General features: G+C 46.5%; 1 protein-coding gene and 1 non-coding gene across 2 annotated transcripts; both read right to left on the minus strand.

Moving 5' to 3' along the window:
* Positions 1-798: 798 nt before the first annotated feature.
* On the minus strand, positions 799-9,630 carry EIF5 (eukaryotic translation initiation factor 5). The gene is made up of 12 exons (XM_055304292.1): positions 9,546-9,630; positions 9,201-9,411; positions 8,002-8,281; positions 7,803-7,884; positions 7,157-7,329; positions 6,761-6,872; positions 5,804-5,946; positions 4,928-5,086; positions 4,465-4,626; positions 4,023-4,187; positions 3,567-3,701; positions 799-3,016 (listed from the first exon to the last, which is right to left on the minus strand). Exons 3-12 carry the CDS (start codon positions 8,071-8,073, stop codon positions 2,927-2,929), a joined length of 1,293 nt encoding a protein of 430 aa, XP_055160267.1. The 5' UTR covers positions 8,074-8,281; positions 9,201-9,411; positions 9,546-9,630; the 3' UTR covers positions 799-2,926.
* LOC129496490 (small nucleolar RNA SNORA28) lies at positions 6,327-6,450 on the minus strand. Its single transcript, XR_008661779.1, has one exon. It is a non-coding gene; the product is annotated as a small nucleolar RNA SNORA28 (small nucleolar RNA).
* Positions 9,631-15,355: the final 5,725 nt, after the last annotated feature.

The raw sequence follows: 15,355 nt of genomic DNA on the forward strand, positions 1-15,355 counted from the left end.
CCCGACATGGGACTCAATCCCGGGTCTCCAGGATCACACCCTGGGCTGAAGGCGGCGCTAAACCACTGAGCCACCCAGGCTGCCCCCTTCATATTGGTTTTAAACACATCTTTAGCTTTGCAGTATACAACAAAGTGGTTGAGCACAGGAATCTGGTGAGTTACCTTGGAACAATACTAGCCATCTCAGGATCACTGGGAGGATTAATGCAACAAACCCAAAATGCAGATAGGTGGCTCCTCAGCATCAATACCCTTCTGGATTTTCCACTCTTTTAGAAGGCCAGTTTTCATTTCTAAGTTATCTTCAGGTCAACATGCTTTTACTGCAATGGAGTAAACAGTGGGGGCAATTGCAACATACATAGCCTGACCTAAAAAGCAATGAGCATTACATTAGAGAGAACACTCCTTTCCCTTCTTTGACTTCTAGGTTTTTAGGTTCATCAATTTCAGAATGGACTTGTTTGGAATGCAATCTCTTATTTCCCTTTCTTAAACTAGGCATCTGTTATAGAATTATATACTTGACATTTCAATTTCCTAAAGTAACCACCCATCAAGATGTCAAGAATCCAAATCAAGGCAGACCGTTTCCAGTTTGAGAGAGAACAAAACCTAAGGAAAGCCACTGACCCACAGTAATGAGCAGCATCCGTTTTCTGAGTGGGACTGGCAACCATGAAACATCCCAACACATATCCAGAGCATTAGCTACAAAACACAGGAAAGTTCAATGCTTCGATCTTAATAAAATAAGAATCTAGATTAGTTTTAATATTAAAGCAGAGACAAAATATAATTTTAACATTGTTTTAATCAAGTAATGTAGCTGTTTGAAACAGGAAATTTTAAGACCATCAAATAGATCAAAGTGAAGGATTAATTTATTAGGATAGCCTCTATGGATAAAACTTCTATTCCGTGGATTTGAATTCCATTGGAAGTTTGGCACCAGACTGAATACTAGTCTAAGCCAAAATTTTCTCTTTAGTGTTTAGAAGCCCCAAACAGGTTTTCCTTCAGGTTAAAAGAACATAAACTCCCAAACTAACAGAACCTCATTAGCTTAACATTATGTTGAATGCAACTTGGCTTGGGTCATCCCTATCTCCCATAGAATTTTAGATGAAAGCAAATTGGCCTATGGCAAAGAATCTGCAAGCTAAGTGAGATGTAAATTTACAAAAATTTCATCTCTTTGGTGTGACAAAACACATTCCCTCCAGATTGGTGCTTTTGCTTCACTCATTAAAATCCATCAAAAGGCAGGGGGGTGGAGGACCAAATCTGTATGTCTCCAGTAAGATTACTTGATTTTACCTCCTTGAAATATCCAGCTAACAAGATTTTAGCATATCAAATGTTTGTATAATTTCCAATGTGAAAAATTCTTACATACATTAAGGTCTTATCATAATCTTTGAAAATGGATGACAAAAGAAAAAGATGCTGCAAGACAGTGTTCCCGACGAAATTAACCCTTTGTATTGTTGATTCCCAGTGTATTTTGCGGCAAGGAATAAATGCAACAGGTTTTTCCCTTAAAGATGATTTCTCAGATAAAGCCATAACCCATACAGTTAGTTGAGATCAGCTAACTGAGCAAAGAATTCATCAAGTTATTCCCAAGTCTAAACACCTCAGGATGGGCTGGGGTCAGGCCCCTGATCACCTGCATTCAGTGGCCATCATCAGACTTCTTGGGTGTCTGGCTATATTCAATGTGAAATAAAGAACACCTTCAGTCTTACACTAAAATATAGGCTTTAACTTGAAGTATGCTTTTAGCTTTTTGTCTTGTTTTGTTTTAAATAAGACATGGGGGGGGGATCAAGTTTGAGACACAGGAACACTTATTTTGGCAAGATAGCAACCAAAACCTAAAAAGCGTAAGCTATTATCGACATGTAAAAGGCATTAAAGAACAAACCATATTATCAAGAGGAAATCCACAACGAACAAAAGATACAGTATGCCTTAACATTTTGAAACTAATTCAATCATAAGAATAAAACTTGAAAAATTATGCTCAGTTTTTGCTAGAGATTTAGTGCACCTTTTCCTGCTTCCCCCAAATAAAATCATAGCTTACTATATAATCACATCCTAGTTTCAGAATTTTCTTAGTACAAAGCAACAGCTACATACACATAAAATGCTTGTTTGTTAATGTAATAATTCCCCTGGCTCATCCAACGTGCAATGCATATGACTCCAAAGACTACAATTTGGGGTTAAGTATACACGAACTGAAAAAACACAATTCAAGTTTCAAAACCTGCTCTTAAAATTATTTATAGGACACTCAGGTCATTTTCACTTCTCAAGAAGATAAAGATGTTGCACTGCCATTTTGATGATCAGTCCACCTCAGCATGGAAAGAATGTACATTATTACCATATGCCAATTTGAAGGACTGAACACTTGAAAAGTACTATATTTCTCAATGGCTGATTAATTACAAGTAAGCTTATGTTTACATTCTGCTGAGAACATCTTTACAGTCTCAGCATCTAACAATATCTAACAGGCTCCAAGAATCCTATCAGGTTAATGGTGGTGCAGTATTTAAAAAAAAAGGAGCCATTTCAGCTTAAGTCATTCAGAGCCAATTATCTGAAGAATGACCAAAATCAAATCTTTATTTAACTGTATACATGTGATCCAAATGTGTCCACCACTAATTTTTCAAAAAGAAACATGCTATAAATAAGCAAACTATATCTGCTCACTGATATGTGTATGGACTCCCTAGATGTCTTTTTGGGCTTAATTACAGACCACTCACAGCAATACATTTTTAGTAGAAAGTGTAGCATGATGTTAAGCCATTTTAGCTTTTGCACATACATGTTGCACTTCTGGCTGATGATGCAGAAAGATTCGCAGCATTACACCGTTAAGCTGGGCTGCACCCACCCCTTTAAATGGCATCAATATCAATGTCATCATCCTTGTTGTCAGACTTCACAGCTTCAACTTTAGGTACACTGGCAGTCTTCGAATACACCACCTGATAAAACAATTTTATTGACTGTGTTAAGTCTGCATCCTAATAAACCTATCTATAAAAACAGCAATACAAATCAATGGTCAACAACTACCCACTTTTTTTTTTTTTTGAGAAAGTGTGTGCAAATGGGAGTGGGTGAAAGGGAAGAGACCCGCAGGCTCCACACTGGTTTCAAGCAGGTCTCAATCTCACACCCTTGTGAGATCATGACCGGAGTAGAAATCAAGAGTTGGATGCTTAACCAACTGAGCCACCTAGGCTAGGCCCCCCATAGCTGCCATTTTTTCAAACTTTTTGTTAGATGAAAACGGAGTTTTCTCTCTCCAGTCTGATACCACCTTAATTCTTATGGACGAACTAGCACCTCTATACTCAACCGGCTGTTAACTAAGCCCTATTTCCAATCCTGTTTAGGGGCAGGAGACATTTCCCCCAATCCTTTCTATCAACACGATAATTTCCCAAATAATCATGACCATATTTTGCTCCATCTAAAAATTTAAAATTACCTGATTACCATTTCATAATCCCAAATCATAGCGTAATTTACCTCAATATTCTCATCTTCATCATCTTCTTCACCGCCAGAAGATTCTTCCTCTGCTTCCTTCAACCATTTTATAAATGGTTCTGCTTTGACACGAATCTCTTTGGCAAGGTCTTTTGAGACATATTTCTTAGAGGCCTAAAAGACGTTCAATACAATTTCCTTAGTTGGAGAAATCTAAAAATTAATTTATATAACTACCTACATACTGAGCTCTTTGAAGGAACTGGGTCACATCCTAATCTTGACTCAACAGATACATGTATTCAGCAAACAAGTAACCAAGAATCTAAATACTTCCTTCCATTATTAGTAGAAAGTTGTCATTGTGGGAATCACCTATGAGTTATACCAAGGACTGCATTTCAATGTAGAAGAAACTTAAGTATCAGGAATTACTTCTTCCAAAAGTGCCCCAAACAACTGATCTTCAAGAGGCTGTTTGTATCTATTCCCCACCTTTTCTGACCAGCTGATGATGACTTCTTCTTCCAACAGATCTGCATCATACATCTCCTTTAAGATATGGGGAATCTTGGAAATGAGCTGAGCTTGATGCATTGCTACCACACACTCCAAACCATGAAGAAGGTACCGTTGAGCTTTTTTGTTGTTGTGACAAAACTGGAAACAAACATGTTGATATTAACAAACTTTTAAAGAAGTTTTAAGTATACTCATCTCTCAAAATTATTCCTTAAGGCTACGGGCTTAAACAGTGGTTCAAGTTCAAAAAGTCAATGCATAAAATCTATGCATTACTCTCTAAGAGACTATTCTACAGCATTTTCTACTTAGTCCTATGCTTGGTAAGGTAGGTCAATTATCTCCAGTTTTAGGATGACAGACAACATCTTCCCAGGGTCATTCATCTCTAAATCTCACAAAATAATTCGCTTACTCGTAGGAAATGGCGCCTGTATTTCTTAATTTGTTCTCTAATCTTTTCATTAAAAAGAACTTCAGTCAAAACAAGAGGACCCATAGCTTTTACATCCAGTCTTTCTGCTTCAGCAACAATTTCTTTGTCTGACGAGTCAATAATACCTTCTTCTTTCTTTTTCTGCAAATAAAGGGAGCAATTCAGCGAAATGGAGACACCTTTTGCTTTAGAGATGCCCGTTCCTCCCCACTTTCATAGACTTTTCCCATTATAGCTTCAGGATTTTTTAGTTAATATGCACATGCCAAAGATAGTACTTGGAAGCACCGCAAAAAGTAATTTCAATAAAAAAAAAAAGTTTGAGTATTCAAAAGACATCATGAGGAAAAATTATGTGCCAGATCACAAATATAATTATCTTAAAACCTCAAGACTTGAGGGTGATTACAAAAAAATGTTTAGCTGCTCTTGAAGTTCTTACCTTCACAAAATCAAACAGAATATTGACCCGCTCTTCAACAGTCCTTTCCAAATCATCACTGAGTGTTAGAACTTTTGCATGATCACTGATTTCATCCATTCTTCGTCTTTGAGCTTCCTCAGTCGTATCCTCCCCCCAATCATCATCCTCCTCTTCTTCCTGTCAAGAACAGCATTGTTGTCAAATGCCTCAAAAATGCAAAAAACATTCCAGATTTCTAGTCACATTAATGGCACTGGATTTATTTTCCATAAAAATTGGACTTACCTACAGAACCAGGAACCCAAAGTATCATTGCAAATTTTTTAAAAGATTTATGGGGGGGGGGGGGAGGGAAAGAGCCAGAGGCGGAAGGAGAAGCATGCTCCATGCAGGGAGCTTGACGTGGGACTGGATCCCGGGACTCTAAGATCATGCCCTGGGCCAAAGGCAGGTGCTAACTGCTGAGCCACCCAGGGATCCCTGGTATCATTGCAGTATTAAAATGAAGATAGGGGGCAGAACCGGTGGCGCAGTGGGTTAGCGCTGCCTGCAGCCTGCTTCTCCCTCTGCCTGTGTCTCTATGAATAAACAAAATCTTAATAAATAAACAAATAAATAAAAAATAAAGAAATAAAATGGAATATAGGGACACCTGGGTGGCTCTGTAGTTGAGCGTCTGCCTTCAGTTCAGGGTGTGATCCCAGAGTCCCAGGATCAAATCCCACATCAGGCTTCCTGTGGGAAGCCAGCTTCTCCCTCTGCCTGTCTCTCATGAATAAATAATAAAAATCTTAAAAAAAAAAAAAAAATGAAGATGACTTTCCTTATTTCTGCCCCCATCAACCATGTATTTCACTCAACTTTGGTGCCCACCACCTTCATCCCTGCACTCACCGCAGCATGTGGAGGAGGACTGATCTCATTTGGTGGTGGGGGTGGGGGCGTCTCACTGCTGGACACAGAACCATTTTCCTTGTCCTTGCCTTTCCGGTTTTTCTTTTCCTTTTCTTTCTTCCCTGTACCACTGTCACTATTCTCTACAGGAGAGCAAAAAAAAAAAAGAAACAAAAAATTTGATAGTTTTATTACACCTCACTGTTTCTCATAAACATTTAAAACCTTGCTCCCTTTTGCTTTGGAATCTTCCCTTGAAAACCATATACATACACACAATGCTACTTGTAATTCTAGTAGGATTTACAGACCAAATTTATCCACTGTCATTTCCTATATAAAAAATTCAGGGTAAGAATGATATGTCCCAGAATAGTAGAGGCATTAACTGTTCAGTAGGATTAAAATAAAGTGATGATGTCTCAGTAGACCAGATAGTGAAGGTTGGCACTCCTGACCCTCTCATCCCTCATATACCCAAATAACAGTACATCTCAAATGCACTTTAGGTAAAAGCTGGAACGTTGTTTAAGTCTATATAACAGTTGGTCTCATTGAGGAGAACACTGGAATAGGTTAGACTTTCTTGCTATAGCAAGCTCAAATTGTGTCAGACAACTTCCATCATCTGCCACAGAGTGTTGCTTGCAATGTTCTAAAGCCACTTAGCCTTAATGAGTCAGGACCCTCATTCACAACAGTATTACAGGAGATCCTTTGCTGGAATTGCACAATTTGTTTTACAAATTCACACTTCCTAAGTGACCAGTCTTAATTTGAACAGCCTGTTCTAACTTTAACAGTACATCTTTCAAGGTAACAGATCCAACAGATCAAGGCACAAAAATAGGAAATTCCTTATATTCTAGTTTCAGAGAAGTAAAGAAACTTCTGCTTTGTTTCCAACAATTAATTGCTTTACTGTTAAGTTCTTACAAGTTGATCATAAAGACTTACCAGGTGGGTTTTTGAGAATGAACGTGCAGAGTTTATGATGTGTGTCAAGCATGCCTCGATAGCCACAGGCTTTACAAGAATTACCTATTGTTTGCTTCTTTGGATTGACATGCTGCCAAAAAAGGGGTAAACACAAGTGTTATCTATGCCCTACAATAAAATTTTGCAAAAAACAAAGTGTTGAAATACCTAACGATATATAATTCCAACCTAACATACAAAATCGTTAACAAAATGATCTACTTAGAAAAACCAACATAGAAAATTTCTAAAAAATTTGCTTTAATTTCCAACTAAATTTGCGATCTCTTAAACTAAATTTGGTAACATCAAAGGACTGATCACAAAAGCAGGTGTAGGTTTTCCTTTCTGACAAAAATCTCAAAAAGGACTCACCAGCTCTGTTTCAGGATTCTCACACTCAGGACAAAGAACAAATTTTTTAATGAATCCATCCAACATGTCTTGCAGCTTATTCGCCTCATGAGATCCATTGACAATGTAACGGTCATTCTTAACATCAAACTGGGTCTGTGCTCCCAGCTCACAACCAAAATATTTGGTGGGATCTATGGGGGGGTGGTGGAAGGGGTGGGGGAGAAAATTAAGTTTTTGGCTGACTCACCCTCCTACAAATAACACTCTTGGTACTTTTACACGGGCTAAAAATATGTCTCACTTGGGTAGTTTTGTTTACTAATAGCAACTAACACATCAGTTGGGTTTTCAAGCCCAAAATTCCACTTAACCCTGAAACAAACCATCATACAAGTCAAATCAAGAGGGCAGCAGGGATGGCTCAGCGGTTTAGCGCCGCCTTCGGCCCAGGATGTGACCTGGAAGACCCGGGATTGAGTCCCACGTAAGGCTCCCTGCATGGAGCCTGCTTCTCCCTCTGCCCCATCTACATCTCTCATGAATAAATAAAATCTTAAAAAAAAAAAAAAAAAAACCCAACCCAATCAAGATACACAGATTGAAGCTTGTCATGATTATATCCATAATATGCTTTTCCAAACTCCTCTTAAGAAGCATTACTTACACGTTGGAGGCCGATTAAGCGCCTTTGCAACGTCAACCATGTTGACTATAACTGTCTTGATACCATTTCCTTTGCCCTCAACCTAAGGAAAAAAAAAAAAGCTTTAATTTTGCATTATCTACCTGAGGAGATGCAGTCTTTAACAATCTAGGAAGAGAGCTTAGGTCTCATTACTAAAATGAAGATCAGCATTAATTACCTTGGCAATCAGACGGGGCATCTTGTAGCGATAGAACTGGTCTGACACACTGCGGTTGACATTGACAGACATTTTGGCTTATTAGTGGCTTTATCAATAAGATGAAGAGATCTTTGATTGCAACTTTTTGGTATCTTCTGTCTGGAGAAGAAGGGATGACATAAACGACTGCAAGAGTTCTCGGTCTCTGACATGAAAAAATTTTCGCCACTGAGGCTGTAAGCTTCTTGCTTGTATGCTATGTTTCCCCAATACAGGTACCAATGGCTGCGCAACAGCTCTGAAAGAGAAAGGAAAAGCACACACAACCCCCAACGTTTAACGTGATTCCCGCAGGAGGAAACCTCCCTCCGCCTCCCAGCTAAGGACGCCTCGTTCTGCCACATTAGGAAGCATCACAGTTCACGTGAGAAGCTGCTAACATTCTCCTCGAACACGGAACACCTGTCGCAACCTAAAGGGCCTCCAGCTGGGAGCTGCCAGACTTCCCACGACAAGCCGCCCGGCTTCGGCTGCCTGCCCGGGGTTTACCCCGAAGCCCACACCACCCGCCCGTCCCAGGGTTGCTTCGGCGGAGCGGCCATGTTCTAACAACCGCCGTGGAGACGAACGCGGACCCAGGCTGGGTTTTCGGGCAAACTTCGCAGCCTCGACCCCCGGCCCTGCCGCCGCCCCGGCTCAACACCGAGCGGGCCCCTGAAGGAGCCCTGCCCCAATCCGAGACTCGCGGTCTCGCGGGAGTGCGCACGGACCGCCGCGGCTCCGCCCCGTCCCCGCTCTGCGCGCAACCTTCGCTCTGGTGCCCATGGCCACCGGCCGCTCCGCCCGGGGCAGCGACCCCGCCATGCGCGCCGCGGGAAGCGAAAGCGCCAAGGGGCGCCGGCCCGGGCCGCCCCCGCCCCCGAGCGGGCGATGACTCATGAATGCAGCAATGGGGCCTGAGTCAGCCCGCGCGGCGCGCTCCCGCGGGGCGGGGGAGGGGCAGGGCCAGGCGGGGAGGGGGTCGGGGCGGGGGGGGGAGAGGGGAGGCGCGGAGGGGCGGGGGCGCGGGCCCGGGCCGGGGCGGAGGGCTGGGCGGCCGGGCGGGGGCGCGGGGCCCGCCCGCCCGCCCGAACTGCGCCACACGCGCGCGCGGGTCACGCGGCGCGCCGCCATCTTGTGCGGCCGCCATCTCCCCGCCGGCCCGCCCGCGGACTCACCGTTTTCGTCAAATAAAGACATAAACCCAACGCTGCTCGCCCGGGACTGGGATGAAGTGAGGCGCGTGTGAACCCGAGTCCGAGGAGGGGCGGCGGAGGCGGCGGAGCAGCGCAGCGAGCAGCGGCCGGGCCAGGCGCCGCCGAGCAGCGGGGAGGGGCTGTCCCAGCGACGTCCGGGGTCCACACCCTTCAGCGCCCGGGGCCTGGCGACCTGGCGCAGAGAGACGGCGCCGTGAGCCGCGGGCGTCGGGGCGCCTTCCCCGCCAGCCAGCGGCCCGCGGGGGTCGAGGGGGCGGGGAGGACTGGGGAGGGGGCGCGGGGCCGCCGCCCCTCCACCGAACTCACCTCTGGAATGTTCTCGCTCTGACTGAACAACGCCGCCGCCGCGCTCAAGCTACCCTCGGCCCCAGCGCCCGCCCCCCGCGCCAGGCCGCACCGCTCATTGGCCTGAGGCGCGCCCGAACTCGCTCGTGATTGGTCCACGTGCCGCGTCAATCGCGTCTTTCTCCGCCCCTCCTGCTTCCTAAGGCTCCGTTCGCCGCCTCAGCCCGCCCCCAGTCCCCGGGTCCCGGATCTCTTCCCTTGCCCTCCCCTCCCCCGCCCGTCCCAGAGGCCTTCGCGGTCTCGCGAGAGCTGCAAGCCGCGGCGGGAGCTGGCCGCGGGGCCGCGCTTTGTCGGTTGGGTGCCGGGGGGGGGGGAAGATGGCGGTTGGCTCCCCTCCCCCGCTGCCTCGACCTGGCCTCGTTCCCGCCGAGTTCCTCTCGCGGCGGGCGCGCAGCCTAGCCCGGGGGCGGGGCGGGGGACGTCTTCCCTGCCCTTTCCGCCCCTTGGGGGACGCCGGTCGCCGGGGCTCGAGGGGGAAGTTGTTCTTCCTCCCCGCTCCCTGGGCCTGGGCCTGGGCGGCCGGTGGTGATGGGCGGGCCCGGGTCTTTCATCCTGAGCGCTGCCTCCTAAGCCCCCAGGCCGGGGTCCGGGTGTCACCTCGGCGGGGTCGTGCCGCGGGCCTGGGCGCTCCCGTGCACCCGCCTTCTAAAGAGGTGAACCCCATATTGGTCCTGAGAACCCCAGGACCCTCCAGAAAGCGCGTCTGGGAAGAGGCCCCGGGTCCTCGTCCTCCACAGTAACTTTGCTCAAACGAAGCATCTCCTTGGGTTCCAATTCCCGGCACCCACCTCTCGGGGGATCCACCGCGGCTTCCTTGCTGGGGGCGAAGCACAGCCCGAAGCAGGTGTTCCTAATGAGGTCGCGTTGCCTGATCATTTAGTGATGTTTTCATCCTGCTGAAGCGATTGCAGAAGCTCTCCCGTTCTTTCAGAAACTCATTTTTAAGAGTTTGAGTAGCGACCGTGAAAGCGCACCGAGTCCACCCTGAAATCCAGCATAGCTGGCTGTGGGAAAACCAAGAGCCATAGGATGGGGATGTGGGTTCTAATCCGCTCCCTGCGGTCTCTAAGGAGCCCCCTAGCCCTCAGGGCCAAGTGTCCCCGGGCTGCAGAAAGTAGCAGTGTTGTTGAGGACAGGGTGAGGTGGGTCAGGGGCTGCCCTCTTTTAGACCAATTAAATATGCAAGAAAGTTGGAACCGAAGGGTGCGTTGGTTTTTATCAAACTTCAGGCTGTTCTTCCATGATTTGCAAGCTTTATACCCCATTTTAAAGCTGACAGTGTGGGTGGGGAGGTTCATCAAAGGGCCATCTGAAAATAAAAGGGCCATTTGGAATTGGGGAAAGTGATTTGTGTCTTTGCTATAGGAGCTTATGTTATCATCACACTGTGTGTGTGTGATGGTACAATGGAGTACGATCGTTAGACGAAATGCATAATGCTTTATGGGCACCAGGGTTCCCATCTGAGCCACAGAAAAGGTAGATCCCAGACAAGCTGCTTCTGGTTCACCATGACGCATGATTTAGCAGTATTGAAACTTTGGAGTTTTTGCATGCAAATGACATTTTAGAAACTCAGGAAATATGGATATGAAACTAGTCTGAGGCAACGGGCTTGCCTTGTCAGAATGGTTTTTAATAAAGCTAAATACAAGGTGAGTGATTATTATTTGGGGGGATTATGTTCGATGGCCCCATGTTTAACTTCATTTAAAAAGTTTGTACTAATTTTAACTTTAATTTTTAGCAGGTGTGCTGCTCATTTGTATCTAATCAGGGACAAAAAAAAATTTTTTTAAAGATTTTATCCATTCATTAATGAGAGACAGAGAGAGAGAGGCAGAGACACAGGCAGAGGGAGAAGCAGGCTCCATGCAGGGAGCCCAACGCGGGACTTGATCCTGAGTCTCCAGGATCAGGCCCTGGGCTGAAGGTGGCGGTAAACCACTGAGCCACCCGGGGCCACCCCCTAATCAGGGACAATTTTTAAAGATTACTCTTAACCCTACTACTTTTTGAATGCTTCTCATAGCCTAGGTGATTAGAATACACTTTCTAGCCCCTAGGAAGAATTTTTCTTCCTGTTTTACAAATGAGCAAACTGAGGCTTAATGGAAAAAATTAAGCAACTTGCCCAAGATCACACACTAGTAAGTGGCAGAGCTGGAATTTAAACTGAGATCTGTCTGACCCAGAGTCTGTTCCCTTAACCATTACATGACCCAGCGTTCACAAGTAAATGTAAACATACATAAGTCTGGGCAATTTACATGTATAATCTATTTTAATCCTTTAACGATCATGTAAGGGAGTGTTTGTTGTTATTGCCATTTTACAGGTGAGGAAAGAGTCAGGAAGGTTAATTTTCTCGCAGTCACCTGTCTAATAAAATGGTGGGTAGTGTTTGAACTCTAGCTTGACGCCAGGATCATCACACGATTCCGCCTCCTACTTCTGGCCCTCCACCTCATTTGGCTGTACTTCTTCCAATCAGGCGCTCACAGTTTGATAAGTAATAGGCACTTGGTACCTCTGAAACTGTTGTCAGGTGAGTGCCTGAGTTATGCATTTCAGCACATGCCTTGGACAATAGGCATGTATAGCTGCTGAAAACGTAAGTTTGTAAACTGGCCTTACAATTGTGAGGTATTGGTGTCTGTTCTGTGTAGCATGAATTTGCCCCCTTGAGCAAGATCAAGCCTGCGTGGACTGAGGACCTTGTGTTCCTGAGCTGTGGGCCACTGAGAGACCAGGACATTGCCCTCTGTGATGGGCCGTCCGGTTGGACAGCTGGCCTCTATGACATCCTGCTCTTAGCTATCTCTAACCTCCAGCACACTGTTAAAGCTGTGCATAAGGGTTTTTGTCTCCCCGGCTTGAGAATGAGCTACAGGGGATGTTCATTTTTCTTCTAGCAATAGCCCGTCACTCAGGTGTGCGTACAGCAGACATTCCGAGCTGCTGGGAGGGAGCTGAAGGTTATCTGGTGAGTACAGAAGCAGTCAAGGCGTTGGCTATGTTGAAAGCTAGAGTCCTAAACCTTGGTAATTTAATGTACCCATATCAATAAACAGTTCTGAGTTGCAGGGATACGGGCCCCACCCACATTGCAGGCCCTAATCAGGTGCCATATGTAAACATCTAGCAGCTATGTGCCTGGTGGACACCAAATGAAGCTTGTCCCCTTCCTGAAATCTCTGATCCTCTGGGCAGGATGTTTCCCTGCTTCTGTGACAGGCCCCTCCCACCCACCCAACCCTTCCGCCACACCTCTGGCATTCAGTGGGACTTCATTGCATTTGCCTGTTTGCTTGTCCACCTTCCTCATTGGGCTAAACAACTTGAGGGCAGGGGACCTGTCCTTGAGGAGAACAAAGAGTCAGCTACTAATGGGGCAGAGGCAGGAAGCAGAGATGTGTATGGGGAAGAGATGAAGCATCTTGTGAGCTATCACTGGATACTGACCTGATGTCTTCCTGCTGCCAAGCATTGGACTCCGGTCAGACTCTGTAGTATGTCATTCCTGGAAAAAGAGAAGATGGTACAATGTTGTATTGATGCAGCAGATGATGGAGAAATGTGGATGACTTGGAGAGCCGGCTTGAGTCTGGGCCACATGGAAGCCACACACAGCATAGGAGGATGACCGTGCTGGTTGCTTCTGGCCTGCCTTGGGTCCTTTCTTCAGGGAAGCAAGGTGTATGGCTACTGAGCTGGTCCCTCACCTGCTTGAGGCTAGTGGCAGTAGGCAACGCATTTGCTCACACTTAGTACACTGCTTTGGGAATGCTCTGTGTGTACAACGAAAGGCCTGGAAGGGGCTGAGGTGTGCCGCGCAGCTGGTTCTCTTGCCTGAGACCCTGTGATTCCTGTGGATTCCTGACAGCCATTTGTAGATCTTTGTGAGAGGGCATCTTTACGTGTTCCCACCTCTGCCTTTAGTTGTGAATCTGGTACATTTTATCCACCCAGGTAAAGCAGCCACAGGCCAGCCAGTGAGCTCCCTGATTGCTGATGGGCTGTGGGTCGTGACCTTGTAGTGAAGCGATAGAACCACATGACCTGGAAGCACAGAGGGGCAGACGGACTGGCAGACTCCCTGTCCCAGGACCCTGAGATCATGACCTGAGCTGAAGGCAGATGCTTAACCAACTGAGCCACCCACCCAGGCACCCCAAGACCTAATTTTTTTAATGATTTATTCATCAGAGACACACAGAGAAAGGCAGAGACACAGGCAGAGGGAGAAGCAGGCTCCGTGCAGGAGCCCAGTGGGGGACTTGATCCCAGGACCCCAGGATCACGCCCTGAGTCAAAAGCAGATGCTCAACTGTTGAGCCACCCTGGTGCCCCCCAGGGCTTAATTTTTGAGTACAAATTATGCTATATTCTGGACTCTATTTTGTAAAGGATGCTTCTCTTGCTTATCACACACAAACCAAGTGTGACTTGGTTTCCCAAAGCCAGTGGTTCTTTCTTTTCTTTTCTTTTTTTAAGATTTATTTATTCATTCATTCAGAGCGAGCGAGAGAGAGGCATAGACACAGGCAGAGGGAGAAGCAGGCTCCATGCAGGGAGCCCGATGTGGGACTTGATCCCTGGTCTCCAGGATCACACCCCGGGCTACAGGTGGCGCTAAACCGCTGCACCACCAGGGCTACCCAAAGCCAGTGGTTCTCAAGTGGGGGTGAGCATCAGAATCTCTGGAGGGCTTGCGACCTGGGTGGCTCAATCGGTTAAGCATTCAACTCTTGATTTCAATTCAGGTCATTGTGTGCACCACGCCCAGAATTCCAATGGTTGTCCCGATGGCACCCTGCTGTTGCCACAGCCCTGCCACCCATGTTCTGTCACTGGCATGCCAACACCTCAGGGAGTGGCAGGTGCCCCTGCCATCCCCTCCTCTCATGGATGTGGAAACCAAGGCTTAGAGAGAGGATTTGTGTCAAGGTTGGGGCCGGGGTCCTGGCTTCCTGCTGTAGGGCTTTTCCTGCTGGGTAAGGCCTCCTTATCCTGTTTGGCATATCCTGGTTCTAGAGCTTGCTGCTCTTTCTTTGGTTGGATTCTGATTGCCCAAATGCTCTTTTTTAGACACACCAGACAGCAGTTGGGATCCAAGGGCTGAGGATATGCTTTCCGTATGCCACCAATTTTTTCCACAACCAGCCACTGTGCATCCTGCCTGCGGCTGAGCAGGACATCAGAGATGCAGATGGGCCTCCACAGGTGCTGTATCCTCTTGTACATTTATTATGTTTGTGAGCCAACATGTAAGAACTTGGAAAATTTCACCTAAAAATTCAGGAATCAGATTTCTGATTTCCTAGGAAATTGGAAGTTGTGACATGCTGGGACATACTCCTACGTTTCAACTCTCCCAGGAGCCAAGTGTCTGTCTTCCAGAGCTGGCGGTGGGGCGTGAGTGCTCACAGCAGGAGCCACTGTCTCTCCACCCAGATGTGCTCGTGTGTTCATACCTGCCTGTTCCTCTCATTGCCTGCCTCATCTCCATGCCGGTGTTCACTCATCTACTCATTTGTTTATTCCTCCAATAGATACACATCAGATGCTCTCTATGTGTCAGCTGGAGGGCATTGAGACATTTAAGACATGGCACTAGTGTTCTCGGGCTGCTGTCACCAAGTGTCACAAACCTGGCTTGAAACAACAGAGACATGCTGGTTCTGGAGGTCAGAAGTCTGAACTCAAGGTGCTGGCTGGGCTGTACCCTCTCTCAGTTCCTGGTGGTGGCCGGCGGTCCTCGGTGTTCC

Source organism: Nyctereutes procyonoides, unplaced genomic scaffold (assembly GCF_905146905.1).
Source record: "Nyctereutes procyonoides isolate TBG_1078 unplaced genomic scaffold, NYPRO_anot_genome, whole genome shotgun sequence".
In the NCBI taxonomy this organism is placed as follows: domain Eukaryota; kingdom Metazoa; phylum Chordata; class Mammalia; order Carnivora; family Canidae; genus Nyctereutes; species Nyctereutes procyonoides.

What these genes read in the sequence shown, in the direction of transcription:
- EIF5 (XM_055304292.1), bottom strand. Translation starts at nt 8,073, where the DNA reads ATGTCTGTCAATGTCAACCGCAGTGTGTCAGACCAGTTCTATCGCTAC. An exon ending in AGAATCCTGAAACAGAGCTG is followed by an intron (nt 6,873 to 7,156) that starts GTGAGTCCTTTT and finishes CTTTTTTGGCAG; the next exon opens with CATGTCAATCCAAAGAAGCA. An exon ending in ATGAAGATGAGAATATTGAG is followed by an intron (nt 3,017 to 3,566) that starts GTAAATTACGCT and finishes TTGTTTTATCAG; the next exon opens with GTGGTGTATTCGAAGACTGC.